Source organism: Zonotrichia albicollis, chromosome 5 (assembly GCF_047830755.1).
Source record: "Zonotrichia albicollis isolate bZonAlb1 chromosome 5, bZonAlb1.hap1, whole genome shotgun sequence".
Lineage (NCBI taxonomy): Eukaryota > Metazoa > Chordata > Aves > Passeriformes > Passerellidae > Zonotrichia > Zonotrichia albicollis.
This window is the reverse complement of record NC_133823.1, coordinates 16,282,144-16,297,535: the sequence shown is the minus strand read 5'-3', so window position 1 is coordinate 16,297,535 and position 15,392 is coordinate 16,282,144. Positions and strand designations below refer to the sequence as shown.

General features: G+C 44.2%; 1 protein-coding gene across 5 annotated transcripts in view; it reads right to left on the bottom strand.

The window, feature by feature from the left end:
- HERC3 (HECT and RLD domain containing E3 ubiquitin protein ligase 3) overlaps nt 1-15,392 on the bottom strand; it is a 46,180-nt gene that overhangs the window by 2,180 nt on the left and 28,608 nt on the right. For 3 of the 5 annotated variants that reach the window (XM_074540905.1, XM_074540906.1, XM_005485363.4), the window contains 13 exons: nt 14,054-14,165; nt 13,335-13,524; nt 12,051-12,214; nt 11,494-11,607; nt 10,211-10,234; nt 10,010-10,099; nt 8,991-9,161; nt 8,219-8,362; nt 6,820-6,986; nt 5,668-5,734; nt 4,447-4,529; nt 892-1,075; nt 83-185 (listed from right to left, as the gene is read on the bottom strand). In XM_074540905.1, coding sequence (XP_074397006.1) covers nt 83-185; nt 892-1,075; nt 4,447-4,529; nt 5,668-5,734; nt 6,820-6,986; nt 8,219-8,362; nt 8,991-9,161; nt 10,010-10,099; nt 10,211-10,234; nt 11,494-11,607; nt 12,051-12,214; nt 13,335-13,524; nt 14,054-14,165 — 1,613 coding nt within the window. Of the gene's footprint in view, nt 1-82; nt 186-891; nt 1,076-4,446; nt 4,530-5,667; nt 5,735-6,819; nt 6,987-8,218; nt 8,363-8,990; nt 9,162-10,003; nt 10,100-10,210; nt 10,235-10,976; nt 11,126-11,493; nt 11,608-12,050; nt 12,215-13,334; nt 13,525-14,053; nt 14,166-15,392 lie in introns of those variants that run through there. The other 2 variants (XM_074540908.1, XR_012580375.1) reach the window with 2 other exon arrangements.

Genomic DNA, 15,392 nt, shown 5'->3' with positions numbered 1-15,392 from the left:
ACTCAACGCAATGAAGCTCTGCAGCCACTCCCACCCAAGCCTTCCAATTCCAGGAGATGCTGCATCACTGCAAGATACTTACAGAGAAATTTCTTCTTCTTTTCCAAGGGAAATTCATGGAAGGTCTCCCAGAACATTCTCACAGTTGGGTGTGTGGCCGTGTAGTCTCCCTTATAGACAGCGCTCTATTAAAACCAAAATACCACATTTTCAGCTGGCACCAGAGAGCAAAGACTAAGCAGAACCCAGACCTGTTCTTTTCTAGTATCTGACATCAGATCTGTGCCTGATAGCTTTGAAAGGGAACACGGGATGGGTGATGGGCAATGGCATGGCTCAAAGACGTGGCAAGGGCTCTCTGGCAATGTGAGGAAGGCAGACATTAGCCTTCTGCTTTTCAGCTAATTACAAGTGTGGAGAGCAATTCTGGAGTGCCTGTTCACAAGCTGAACTCATGAACAGGACCACACACTCTGCACTGTGAGTGACTTACTGGTCTACAGATTTTGAGAGGATACAACCCTCTCTGGGTGTCCAGACTCCCCTTTGATCCCTTGTGTACCTTCTGCCCTTGTGTGGTGGAGTTTTACTACAGGTGTAGATCCTTTGTGTCCTCCCTTTGGTCACAGATTTCATCCCTAAAAAAAGCAGATGGAAGTCTTTCTCCCTTGTCCTTCCTCATCCTGAATTTCCTCCCTGAGTTTTATCTGCAGCATGCCAGCACAGTGAGAAACTTTTCAAGTGAGTGACAGCAAAGTGCAAAAGGAACATGAGAAAAAAATTGTATTGTGACTTATCCCATCTCCCAACACAGACCAATGCCCACCTCATGCAACTGCACAATCCTGGCCCTGTGCAAAATAAAAAAACAGTACAAGAGGGAAGCTTTACCTCCTCCAGTTCCTCCCAGTTGTAGTTGCTGTTTCCAACTATCATGGCCCTGAGCTCTGTGGGCTGGAAGAGTTCCAGGACCTTCCCTCCACACACTTTCAGGAAGCCAGTAGAAAAGGCTGTGTACCACTCGTGGATGGAGACATTGAAGATGTAATTTACGTAGGCTTCGACAAATTCTTCCCTAATGCATGGAGAGAAAGCATGTGGTGGTTTGACCAGGAAGGAGTGGGAATTCTGGGAAGCTGTGGTCAAACCAATGAAGGTTTTGGGTTTGAGACTGGCACCCGGTGTAGCCAGTGGGGTTTGGACACACCTCCGAGAATACACAGGGGTTAAAAGCAGGGCACTGCCCTTGGCACGCTCTCTCTTAGGACGTCGCTGTGAAGAAGTCAGATCTCTCCCCCGTCCAGCCTTGCTGCTGGGCGGGGGAGGGCCAGCCATGCGGTAGGCCCGGGGCCTGGACAGAGATGGGAAGTGAGGGGCCTTCAAGGATGGAAGGGTGGAGGAGCCCCAAGAGACATTGAGACATCGGGCAGCCAGCCCCCCCCCCCCCCCCAGGAGGGAGAGAGAGAGAGAGAGTCGGCGGTGATAGCAGCCGGCCCAGGAAGAGAAAGGGGGGGGGGAAAAGGGTGCAGCCCAGCCGGCCGCAGCAGCAGCACGTGTGGGAGTATCATCTCGTTCCAGGACAGACAAAGACTGAAAACTTTTAACCCTTTCTTTCATGATTGGGGCCTTGCAAAAATGCTAATCCTCCTCGAAGCTGAATAAGAAGGGAGATAAGAGATGAGATGAGACAAGGACCTGGCCCGAAGAACGTGGAGATGATTGGATGAGGAGAGATGATTTGGAGTGGCTTTTTTGGCTGGACTTTTCTTGTGGCCATAGACTCAGTTGTTCCTGTGACACAGACTGCATTTAGGGGGAGGCAGTGGCTCAAAACCAGGAGGGTTCATTCGTGAGGACCCCCCGGCCCCAGGGGGTTGGAAAAATATGGGGGGGAAAGATGTCCCAAAGCAGAGACTGTGCCTTTTTTGGAGTGAGACAAGGCATCCTTGAAAGACAACCCTAAAAGCAGCTCTGGCCATGTCTCAATGGTGAGAGCACTGGGCATGGAAGGAAGATGTCACAAGCGGCAAAAGGACTTTTTTTTCCGGGCGGTGCCGAGTGACAAGGAAGCACACGAGGTTTCAGTGTGTTTCCAGGAGAAGCCTATGGAACAAGAAGGACTCCTTTCCTCTTCATGAACTGCAGTTTGAGTATACTAAAGTGTCGTGCCAGGCTGGGCAGTTGGTGTTTTGGGAGAATGTATCGGATTGGGAAAGTCAGGGAGTGGGGAGGAGGAAAGTTTTTTTTGTAAGGTTTTCAATTTCTTTTTTTTTCTTTTCCTGTAGTTTAAGTAATAAAGTGTTCTTTATGTTTAAGTTAGAGCCTGTTTTGCTTATTCCTGGTCACATCTCACAGCAGACACCAGGGTGAGGAATTTTCATGGGGGGCACTGGCCCTGTGCCAGGCTCAAACCATGACAAAGCAGGCAGAGGAAAGTACTTTTAATCACATGTCTAAGCAGCAGCACTGCCAAGTTTTCCTGCTTGTGCAGTGTTTTACAGTCTCCAGCAGGCTCAACCCACTGCCCTCCTCTCACCAAGCCACTGAACATGGACAGAGTGCTCAGCAGCAAGTGCTACCCCTGTGTCTGCTCACTCCCTGGCAGTGGTGGCATGGGAGGTGCCCCAGGCTCTCTGCCACCAGTAAAGCTGAGGGGCTTACAACTGGAAGAAACATTTTGGCCATTGGTGGAGTTCTCACCATACGTGCTATGCAAAAGCAGTGAGGGACAGGTGAGGAACTAAAGGAAATAAGGAAGCAGACTAACAAAACCAAAAACCAGGACTAGGAAATCATATACCAAAGGGGGAGTTGTTTTCCAGTGCATTTGTTTTATTTTCATTTTCCCCATAGTCACCTGAGCATTAGGGAAATTCAAGCTGATTAAGCACTTAACTGTTGCTTAATTCCTCTCTGGCTGTTACGGTCATGAACTCTGCATCAAGAGCATTTTGTGAACTCCAAAGGAGAAAGGGAAAATGCAGGCATTTCCTACTCTGCACATGTCAGTTACAGCAATCCTGTGCATTCCCAGCTCCCAATGAACTTTCCTCACACGGGAAGGGCAGTGCCCAAAGACATGCACACAACAAACTACTCAGGCCATAGGGTGGCAAATTGGTCCCTGGCCTTTAAATGTAAAGGTGGAGGAAGTAATTAAGCACTGTAAGGTAAACTGACAGTCATGTCTAGACTTGGATTTAGAGGTTAGCTAGAGTTCAGAACTCCAGTCAGGATAAAGCAACTGAATTTTGGAATGTTAAGCTGGTGAAACTACACACTAGCCTTTCTCCTTAAGGATTTTCTTCCATTGTTTCCTATCCTGACTTAATAAACAGTTCCAGTAGTTAACCCTGGGGCTGTTCCCAAGTGTTCCTTTGTCCTGGATGGCATATAGTAAAAAAAAAGGCAGGTTTTCTTTTGATTGTATATGTCCAACTAAAAACCTAAAGGGTTCTAACACTGGCATTTTTTATCTTTCCTTCAGTGTTGCAGGGGTAGGTTACACACTCCTCTTTTACCTGAAGTCCATCTTCTCTTTGCAGGGAGACAGAAACCCATGTGGGTTTGGCATGGAGGCAGCTCTTTTAGCTGTGTAATTGCACCATTTTGGGCAGTAGCAAATTAGGTAAGAAGTAACACAGACAAAGCTTTTGTTATAGCAATGGCTTCAGACACATTCAAAACCCTTTTAAATAATCAGATTAATAGGAAATTACTTCATCTCCAGCCTTGCCAGCAAGGTCTTCAGCAATCCTAGTACAAGTCCCCAACCATGCTGCTGAGTAGTCACTGGATCACAATGTTTTGCCAGCAGAGAAAGAATGTGAACACTGCTTCAAGTAATAAAGGCACTTGTAGAAATCCAATTACAAGATTATGGGAAGAAAATAGTTCAGCAGCTGGACAAAAAAAAGGGAGGGGGGAATTGTAGCTGTGCTAGTAATAACTCTGGGTGTTCAGTCAAATGGAAAGGGATCCAAGTACAGCAGGTCCTTCTGGCTGTGATCAGGGATGGGAGTCAGGCCGTGCCCAAGGAAAGTTTCTGGCTCCAGAATCAGGAGTACAAACAAGTCTGCCAGGCTCGGTTTTGGTGGTTACATACAGTTCCCTTCCTCTGAGCCATCAGGGGTCAAAACCTGGGCCAAAATCACGTCTCAAATGCCTACTTAAAATGAGAAAAACTACCAAAGGTCTATACAGAGGCCTTTTACAGGGAAGATGTCAATCCAAGTGCACTGTACATTTTCCAAACACTGGTGGAAAGATAATGAAAACTTGATTTTTGTTCAAGTGCCACTAGTGCCCAGCAACTTTTGAGCAACTGGTCTTAAAATCTGTTCACAGTGACTGCAAATTAGCCCCCACACTTTCCTTCAGCCAGGGTTTCTGTGGCACATGACTTCACCACAAGCATGAGTCCATCCCCACAGGTGCCCCACTTACCTGTTGTCCTTCTGCACCAGGATTTTATCTCCATCTTCAATCAGGTTCTTCTGCTCTGTCACACCATAGCTTTCCCTGCAGATCTGTACAAAACCAGGAAATTAATGTTACCAGAAGTATTTTCCAGGCCATGTGCCTATAGGAAGGACAGAATCCTCTTAGACAGCTGAGGACTGGCATGTAAAGGGTGGAACCGAGAAAATGGTATGTGCAGAAACTTCTGTTCTCTGCTCCCAGTACTCTGTGTGCTTCACCGCCCAACACCACCTATATCTGCTGTTGGACTGCTATTAAGTTGAAATGTGAACTTAGAAAGGAATAAAAATTATTTTAGGTAAATTTCCTGGAAAAAAAAAATCCCCAGGAGATTGGTAACTAAAAACTGTTTTTAACTAAGCTCATGAGTTCTGGCAATAAAAAGGACTCCCTTTTTTAACAGAAACTCACTGGGTTAATTCATACTCTCTCACTGGAAGAATAAATGTCACAGACATTTTTCTGCTTTTGCCAGCCAAGGATGGCAGCAGTACAAACCTACACTGGGTATACTAATTGGTTACCTAAAAAGAATGCAAAAGGATGACAGACAAAAGAGGCCCTTATGTGTGAAAAAGAATTTGGAGAAGAGTTTCTTTTGTTACTTTAAAGATATTCTTTTTTTATACAGCCTGCATTACCATCACAATGGCCTCATTGTCTCATCCCAAGTTACAGCTCCTGCTGCAGGAAACACAGTCAGATGCAGGTCTGACTCACTCCAGAGGTAAATTTGATCTAAGAGAGTTTATGTGCTCTCATTCATGCAAAAAGGAAATGGGCACCACTCTCCTTGCTCAGCAAGATTCTTCACAGTGTGGAGCAAAAAAAAGTGGTTTTACCCCAGGGCAGGCCTTGGGCAGAGAGTCAAAAAATGATCCAGATCAAGATGAACCCATCACTCACAACCTGTTAGAGCACCAGGTCTTTGAACAGTGACAACAAGGCTATTCTGAAAACAACTCAGCTTAATCTACTTACTAGCTCAGTTTTTAGGACCACATGCATACAAAAGAAGAAGGGAGTTGACAGCAAAAACATTTTAAGATTAGCATGGGCTGTGTGCTATAGGCATTTGGAATCAGCCAGAATATACATGAAAATATAGAGAGGCTTCAACTGTACCACAGTAATCAGAGAGCTGATATGTCAAATGTGACATTTGATATGTCAAATGTGTCTTACTGTAAAATTCAAGCAGAATGTCTCCTCCACATCTTCCCCAGGGTAATCTAAAAGTTGCTGGAGACTCCTAAACAACAAGTAGGGAAAGAAATGAAGAAAAGAATAATCAGAGATTTTAAAAGCCATACCTCTAACAGGGAGAACAAATTCAGCAGAAGTAAACAGCATCATACATCTGGGTGGTAAGATTGCAAGAGAGAGAATCTGAGTCATGTGGAGCAGTAAGAAAGAAATACTCCCCAACTAAAGAGATGCTTTGTTAGAAGCAAGAGAGATGCCAGTCCACAAATGCTAAACTATCAATACAGTCTATGATTGCCTAGTTCATGGATCATCTTTAATGATCCTATCTTTGGAACAGAATTACATTCCTAGTTCTAAAGTTGTAATTCTATGTCATCACCACACAAAAGTCTGAGGGAATAGAGGAAGGGACAGAGATGCACTGTATCTGTATGCTCATCATATACAAAATACTCTGCTACCCCCCAAAATCCTGCTGCTGCCTTCCTGGCATTTTACCTCATTATTGATAAATACAGCTGTCACTTGGTGTAGATGAATCAGATGGCAACTCAGAAACAGAAATAAGACAGTGGGATCTTAACTTCTGAGTGTCAGGGGGAACCAGTATCCCTATGCAATTAGGTAGAAAAGATTCAATATATCACTTAGAAAAATAATTCTTTCACTGCACTCAACTTCTTCCTGTCATGGGAGCAGGTGAGAGCTGCTCTGGCTCATGGATGGGACAATTCACAGCCCTACACACAGTTCCCTGCTGGCTAGTCTGAGCCTGGCTCAAGGGAAAGGCTGAGGCTGGGATCACACACACAACACACAGGGCAGGGACAGGCTTCCACTCCTGATCCCAAAAGGGGGTATGGGAGGTGTCCTTTGGCTGTGTTGGCACCCAGCTTCTGGGGGTCAGGAGGGTGGGAGCCTAAGCAGATTGATCCAATAGCCTGTGGGAGAGAAGTTGTACACAAAGTCTATCACCAGCTCATATGTTTTCACAGTCCCCCAAATTAATCAGTTACTCAAAAAGATCAGGAAGTGTTTTATTCATCAGCTTTTTTTCTAGTTTGGCACTTCCTGTTCTTAGCTGGATGGGCCACCTTCCAGAAAAGCTGCAAATTTTTATTTCCATACCTTCCTTCTGTAGGGGACAGCTCCTTCAAATCTTCTAGGCAAGGCTTCACGTTCAAGAGTTTTTTGTACAGAGCCAAGGGAAAGTGAAGGTCTACCACTGTGAAATTGTAGATTGCAAGACCACATATGATGCCAATCAAGTGAAACCAGTTGTGTTCTACAAAACACTGCAAAACCACACAGAGAAATCCTGATGAGACACACTGTCACTGGTGCGACTTTCCTACATGCATTAAGAAGCCAGACCCTGCTTTTCCAACTGGGACAGAGTCGGAGAGCTCCCATCAGGCGCAACTTTGGTTGTAAATTTCTTGGTGGTGTGTGGCACGGAAACGAAGCTTAAAAAAACAAGCTCTAAAACTTTTGTAAGCCATGATCACTGTGGAAACAGCAGCTTTCCACCTTACCTGGCTTTTAGTTCCTTTTTAAACACCTCTGTTTAAACACTAACACGTACTGCAAGAAAATGTGTTAACAATCCTCTCCCCATTACCCACCCTATTTTCTATTAAAAGCTTTTGCATCAGCACAGTTGTAGCCAGGCAGACACAGCAGCAGAGGTGCCAGCACAGGCCTCCTCTTCCTCACACACTGACTCTCACTGCTGTGTCAGTCACAGACTGGCTGCCCACGTTCGTTAAATGTTCCCAACACACGACTCATTTTCAGTGCTTACACTGTCATCCCTCCTGGTGCCAAAAGATTGTTTTACAGCACTGGCATTAGGAGTGAATGCTCTGTAATACTGTTTACAAGTTACTGAAGGTACCAGGTCATTTCCTTCCCTGTAACCCCCCTAGCAGGACAGCCACACCTCAAGGGAAGACTGGCCATGTCATTTCCCACCTTGCTACCTATGGAGGTGAGGAACAGGACAGAAACCATCATCTCCAGCCATCTGACAGGTACAGATCTTGCACTCCACACTCTTCCAAAACCAACAACCTTCCACTACAAGCCATGCTCCTTGCTGCTCAAGAGCTTCCTCATATAAAGCATAAACAACTTTAGATCCTGAAGGCGATAGTGATGCATGCCTAAGTGGATTGGCTGCAATTATGTGAACAGCAAGGGAGGCACAGAACTCTAATGCCATTACCACCTAAACCTCTCATTCTGTAAAACAGCACATGATCACCACACTCATGATAATAAGACTCTATTACCTGTCACCTGACCCTTAATAAAAGTTTCACTATGGGATAAGAATAAAGAGCCAACTCTAACAGGCACAACCATCACCATTTCTACTAACACTAACTGAAAATAGAGTTCACATTGTATCATGAGTAGAAAATGAGATGAAGAACATTTCTTTCCCATAGTTTGGCACTAACTTCCTTGTCATTTAAATGCAGCATATTATTCCAACCTGCATGTGCAGAGGGCAAGGGCTTACCGTGTCTGAAAACCACAGCAGGTTTGACTCTGGGTAGTAAGTGAACATGCCATAGATGGGGTTGAGAAGTTCTTTCAACAACAGAAGGAAAAATTCCTTTGTCACTCCTCCAGCATCAACAGCTTCTTCACCATCAAAGATGACCTGCAGAAAAAGCAGATCATGACAGGGATGCAGAGCTGAGACTGAGTGAATCAGATCTCTCTCCAACTGAGAGCCAGGCAAAGCAATCTGACCAACATGCCCAAACCCACGGCAACCCACGAGCTCATTTCAGTGCTCTGCCTGCAGGGACGGGAAGGGAACAGGGGCAGCAAATCAGGTATTCTGAGAATGTTTAAATCCTCATGCAAGCCACAAATAACCACCTGTTGTCCCAACAATCAACACAGCAGCATGACAGCAGCTACTGAAGATTGTGGCAATCTCCCAGAGATTAAGCACATGCTATTGTAAACAGCCTGCTCCTGCAGAAGGGCAAAACAGAGATTGCACGACATCACAAAACGCTTTCTCCCCTGGCCCTTGTACACTCAACACACCAGGAGAAAAGAGCAAATCCTGTGCCTGCCTTCTTGTAAACTATCCACTGCCAAAGCACTCCAGGAGTCAGAAAAAACACTCAACCCTTGCACTGACTAGACCAAATGTTCCTGTGTGCAACACCTATGGAGAAGTTACTGCACACTGGTGAAGAGGTAATGGGAATGGCTGAAAGGCTGCAGAAATGTTTGCTAAATGAGAGGGTGCTAAAGATATGGGAGAAACTTACTTTGAGAGGTTTTTTCAAGTCAATGTCTGAATGGATGCTCAACTCCCTTAAAGCATCACCAACCAAGTTACTCCTGCGAACATGAAGTACCAGGAAAGGGCTTCTGGCCAGCAGAGGCTCCAGGGTGAGAAGCATGAAGACATTCTGCAAATTTGCACCATTTATTGCAACCTGCAAATAAAAGAGAAGTGAAAAGCAGCCTATGCCTAAGGCTTTTTTCTTCCCTATGAAAGGAAAACAGTTAAGCCCTACATGCCTGGTGTTCCTTTCTCCCTTTTTGGTTTCTCCAAGGTTGAAGAATCCCATGCTCCTTCTGTACTGTGTGTGCCCCTGCATGCCCAGCTTGCACAGGTCCCAGTGCCCACCGCTGTGCCAGTCTCAGGAGGCACCTGTGTGAGCAGTGCCTGCTGCTGGGACATTGCACTGGCACAGAGGCCAGCTGCCCCTGTCATAGCCGGGCTGTGAGCTGGCTTGGCTGCCACCTGCAGGTGCTGGAGCTGGACACCTGCTGTCAGCACCCTCCTGGAGGGCCCAGGGCTGTGCCCCTCACTGCCCCTGGGGGGGTGGGCTGCAAACAGCATCAGTAGCTGGTCTACAACACTCACCTCATGGTTAGAGGGAACAACCACTCCTGCAGCAGGCAGAAATTTCAAAACAAGTGTCCACTTACCTGGACTTCTGTCTGCTTATCCAGTCTTACAGCTCCTCACCTTACTCCTTATCCTTGGATTATCACAAATACATAACTACCCCTTCCCTGTACAGTTTAAATTTCCACCACACGCACATCTGGCAGCCCTGATGTTGCCAGACAAACATTTTGAAGGGAAAGACACCAAGCACTGCCTCTGCATTATCCAGGGCAAAGAGGTTCTCCAGCTACACTGCTCTCCTGTATCATGGAAACAATAAACTGTTGCACACACCAGCTCCCAGTTAACACCCTTTCCATGCAGGCACCATTGCAAAAAGCAGAGAAAAAGAAATGTGTCAGGAAAACTGGGAGAGAGAATGATTACCTGCATCTGTAATTCTGCATCTGTCTGTAACATCTTGGTCTTAGCTTGAGCATCAAAGATGAAAGGGTAAGAGCAGAGAGTCACAGCATCCTGCAAGAAAGACAGGCAAGACTTGTTCCTATCCACAGCTCCCAGAGCACTTCTTTAAATAAGAACAATTTAATAATTTAAATAAGAACAATCTTTAAACAATTTTCTTACCTGCATGATGGACGGCCTTACTTTCTGTGAAAGAAAAAGAGAAGTATGAAATTTTTTACTCTTTCAATTTTGTGTCTCGTGGGTTTTTCAGATGGACTAGTCCAAAGGTGACCTAAAGTAAATTTTCCTCCTTTGGAACCAACAACCCATTTTTCTTCCTCTTAAAGAAAAGCATGGGAACTTCCTTCTCAAGAAAATGCACAAGTCTAATTCAAAACATGAACATCAAACATTACTAAGAGAACTGACTGGCATAGAATCCTGTCTTGGTCTGCCATGGATGAAACTTGCTCTTATGAAGAATAACAAATGCAGAAACCAAATGAAACAACAGGAGAGATCATAACGCCACTACATGGTGATACAAGAATACCCCTGCAATGCAAGTTACTCATTATTAGCCATATTGACACATTTTTAACTATCCCTTACATAAATTTAAGCCAGTACTTCATTGTTCTGCTCACTAAAGGTAAGCACACAGCAGCACTATTTAAATGATGGAAGGTAAAGGATGGGGGCACAGCACACACAGCACTTACAAAGCCCATGAAAACACACACAGAAGTTATCACTACAGTCAGGTTTTACTCTTGCAGCATCCCTCAGCACATGTTTTGGTGGTTTCTTTACACCTGAGATTCCTTTCCTTGCTATGATTAAATAATCTCACTGGGTTCCCACACAGCATATTCCAGCCCTCAGTTTAGTTATCTCCTTTCTTACAGATGGGAAAGTGAGACATAAAAGAGGTGAAGGGTCTTACCCAAGATCACCCAGCAGGTTACTGGAAGAGCCAGGAACAGAACCCACATCTCTTGAGGCTTGGTTCAGTCCCCTAGCCAGAACGCCACACTGCCTCCTCTTACAGAGCAACATTTTAACATCACTGGCTACATTATTCACAATACCTGCCTAAACAGCAGAAGTAAAGGGCAAAAATTATAATTTTAGAATACAGGACTTGGCTCCTGAGGTCTTGATTACATTAAAAGGATCCAGTGACTGAATTAATCACCTCGTGCAAAGACTGAATGGAATTCACATGAACAATCACAGAGACTGTTGCAAGCTTTGGTTAAAATATTGCTAGCCCCAACTCTTTTGACAGCCTTTTTATTCTTAGGTCAATTTTGTAAAGCACTCAGATCTGAGATATTGAACATATAGAAGCTCCTATACTGAATACATTATGTTCTGATTAAGGATATTGGAAATACAGATCTACAGCCAGAGACACAAACAGGGGCAGCAATTTCATGTCTATGCATAAAACTTCTTACCATTCCAGCCTGGTGCAAAAACCACATGAGATAATCCTCCTGAATGTCCACCAAGCTGGAAATCTCAGGGATATAAAACTTATCATATTCCACGTGTTTAACCTTCTGATTCACCTAGTGAAGAGAACAGATGGAAATATTTGACATATTTTAATATATTTTTCAGGTTTGCTTTCATAAATTCAGTTATCCAACAAAAGGACCCAGAATGTTCCACAAACAATACACAATTTCTTAAATTTTTGGCATAAACCAAGAAGAATCAAATAGAACCTCTTTATAACTTATTTTAGTTCCCCCTCCTCCTCACCTCAACCACTCTGCAACAACACAGTGACAGCAGAGACTGTCAAGGGACAGGTGCTTGTGATGCCATTCTTTAGGGTAACTTCATTTCTAGTCTTTGAGATAGGACTAAACAATCTTCAAGAACCTTGGATTCAGGAAAGCCACTGACGTCTCTCCCATACTGTGACTGGACAGACAGCTCACAACTGCCCAAGGGCAGACAGGACTGAATCATCTTGAGCCAGCACATGCCCAGGCTTTCCTCTCACCTTGTGGAGCTTCTCCAGAAGCCTGAGAGCAGCTGTTATGTAGCTGCTGAACAGGACTGGGATCAGCAGCGTCTTCCTTCCACTGAGGAGGTAAACCACGGCACCTTTGTAGAGGTCCACAAGCCTGAGGAAGTATCGTGGGCACACCTGAGACCACCAGTTATCTGGAAAGCAGAGGGCATCAATATAAATCTCAATCAAAGGCTAGAGTATACCCTAAATAAGGGATTACAATTGGACAAAAGAGGAATACACCTGAAAACTCTTTCAAAACACTTCCCTACTCCTGCCCTAGCTGCAGCAACAGGAAAGTGAGGCAGAATCATCGAAATACCAGAAACTGAAAAGCTTCTCCCTTTTCCACTCCCATCCAGCCACACCAGTCATTACCCAGCCCAAACCCTGATCAGGGTGAAAGCCTGAATTGGAATTTTCAGTCTTTAATCGAAGACATTGTTTGGCATTCAGGATGCTGTGATCTTGTGGGCAAACATCTGTCTCGCAGGAGTGACAAGCAAAGAGCTGCCTGGGCAATTCTCTGTAGCACCACAGACTTTTCTAGCAGAGTCAGAGCGTGTCTCCTGGCACATCTGCACTACAGGATTAACTCCCCCTCTTTAGAGAGGCTGATTTCTTTCTTGCCAAGGACAGGTAACCCTTAATTTCCTCTCAAGGGACCCTGACTATTAGCTTCCTTCCTAGAGCCAGTCACCTGCAAAGTAAAAGCTGGAGCCCAGGATTCTTTTGGAGATCTGAATGTACTGCATGGCATTTTACATTATAATATCAGGTTTAGTACAAGACAGCCTTAAGAAAGAGAGTAAGATAACAAGAACAGCAGTAGCTTAACAAATGTGAGCAACATCACTCATGATGCAGCATGTGTTCTGTCCAGTTTAAAATAGCTCAGAGAAAAATAGATTAGAAATTAAGACTCAGAAGTGGGAGAAGAGTTTAAATGTTCAGCTTAGTAACAGATCAAGGTTTGTCTGCATCTTGTAGAGGACAAAATAATTTAATATTATACTTAGTATTCTTTTTTTACCCTATACAGAAAAGATACTCTAAAGTGATCAACAGCGGATCAAATTTAAGAGAATAGGATAATTTAATCTTCATGTTATACAAAAATCTATGTTTCTTTGTAAAAATGCAAATTTATCTGGAACTGAGTCTCTGAATGTGGGTAAAGCAGATAAGGTAAATTAGATTAACCTCCCTAGTAAGTGTTCTTTGTAATTATATTTTACTTCTAAATTAAAACAACTTTTAAATGACACTTACCAAGCACTTTGCTGGGGTTGGTGTCCAGGCGCAAAATAGCCATTGCTAGAGGAAGGGTCAGAGAGATGTAATACTTGGAGTCTTGGAATGGTGGGAATTCTGGGAGAATCAGATAGATCCTCATTGCCTCAACATCTGGTGGAGAGCTGGACAGCTGAGGAATCAAAAAGCTTTCAAAGCTCTTCAGTATCTAGAGAGAAAACAAAACAAAAAAGACAGCTTATCCTGGGGGATACAGCACCTACAATGTAGATGATTTTTAAGGGCTGATGAAACTGTAAAAGTCTGTTTTAAAAGTCAAACCCAGAGTGAAAAAACCTAAAGCTATAAATATTATAGCTAAAAGGGGCAAGGGGAACATGTATACTTTTACCCCACAGCTCTGCACTTGTGAAAGAAATTCTCTGAGTTAGAATAAATTATACAACCATGAAGTACTCAGCTCCTGACACACATAATAATTACAAATAAAACATACACAGAGTTTATTTCAGCAGCCATTCAAGTATAAATGCCATGAGATAAAACTTGTTTTTAAATAAAAGACATTTCTGAGGAGGTCAAAATCAGCTCAGGTAAAAGGAGAAGTACCATTAAGTGTCTGGATTTCAGATTTGCAATACAACCTTAGCCCAACAATGCTGCTGGTACTTGCATGTTAGAGAGGGACAAAGTCCTTATTTTCCCCTCTGAACATCCAAATCTCAGAAGTGCAATACCTGCTCTAGGAGAATGGAGTGCTGAGAGTTCATCAGCTTCTCAAACAGCACTCTTGTGGAGTTCAGGTCAATCCCTGGGATCTTTGGACTGGTTTTAAAATGTTCATCGATTCTTTAAAAAAGAAATCACAGACAGGCATAAGGTTAAGGAAGAGATCCCATTACTTGAGTACTGACATGGCCTGAGAGCAAGCAGTAGAGGAATGACCACTAGAGAATTCCTAAGACGAGAAACAAAGACTCTCCCTTCCAAATTCCCCCGGGCCTCAGTTAGGGCTGGGATTCTTGCAGAGAAACACTTTATCAGTCTCTGGTGTCCCCAGGACTCCCTCACTGACTTAAGAGCACTGTATTAGACACCCTGAATGGGGAAGGGAGCTCTTACAGACAGGATGCATTTGTCAGTTTGATGGTGTAACCACAAGAGGAGCTGAACACAGCCTGCTGCTGTAGAATGGTTATTCCTGAAACAGCACAGGCTCCAGGCTGGAATCAGCTCCCCAGAGACAGACTGTGGTACAGAGCACACCTGGGGCTGTGCTCTGCAAAGGCAGTGCTGGCTGTGCTCAGGCACACGGTCATGGCAAAGCTGCTCCCCCATCCAATCCTGTAAGGCAAACAGGCCTACATGGCCTTAGGACTCAGGAGGGATGCACTGGGGTATTTCTGTCAAGTGCACCTGACATGAGATTTCAAGTATAAAGGTAGTTAAATACAGCCTCATTTAGGCCTTCAGAATTTAACATTCATTTGGTTGAAGATGTTCTGTAGAAGTTAAGTCCTGCACTAGCCAAGACACCACTGAAGTGGAAGAACAACTGTATTTGGCTGATGAAGCCATAAACTCCACTCATTTGCACATTCAAGGCAGATGTGAGACCATTTAAAGTGACTCAGCAACTTGCATACCTCAACAGGGTTTTAAACCAACATGACACAACTCTCCTGATGCAATAACCTGTCACAACACTAGAGAAGAAACCACTGGACAAGTAGAAAAACACCAGAATAATTAGCAAACTATCTTCAAATTGCTCTTGGAATGTATTATGCAAAGATTACTCAGAGTAAGCAAGTTTTTCTTCACCTAGTTACAGGTCATTTACTCATCACATCACCAGAAAAATTTCTCCTCCTCCTCATCTTATGCTGTTACCTCCTCAACATTTACAGACACAGCCAACACAAGCCTTCCCAACCCACAGCCTTTGACTCAGCTATGTGTCTTACAACCTTGTCCCCACCTATTGTGGGTTACACCCCTTTGAAATTCCTCCTTTGGCAAGCAGGGCCACAAAACTTTCCATGTGTGATGTCACCTAAAAGGAAAGCACTTCCT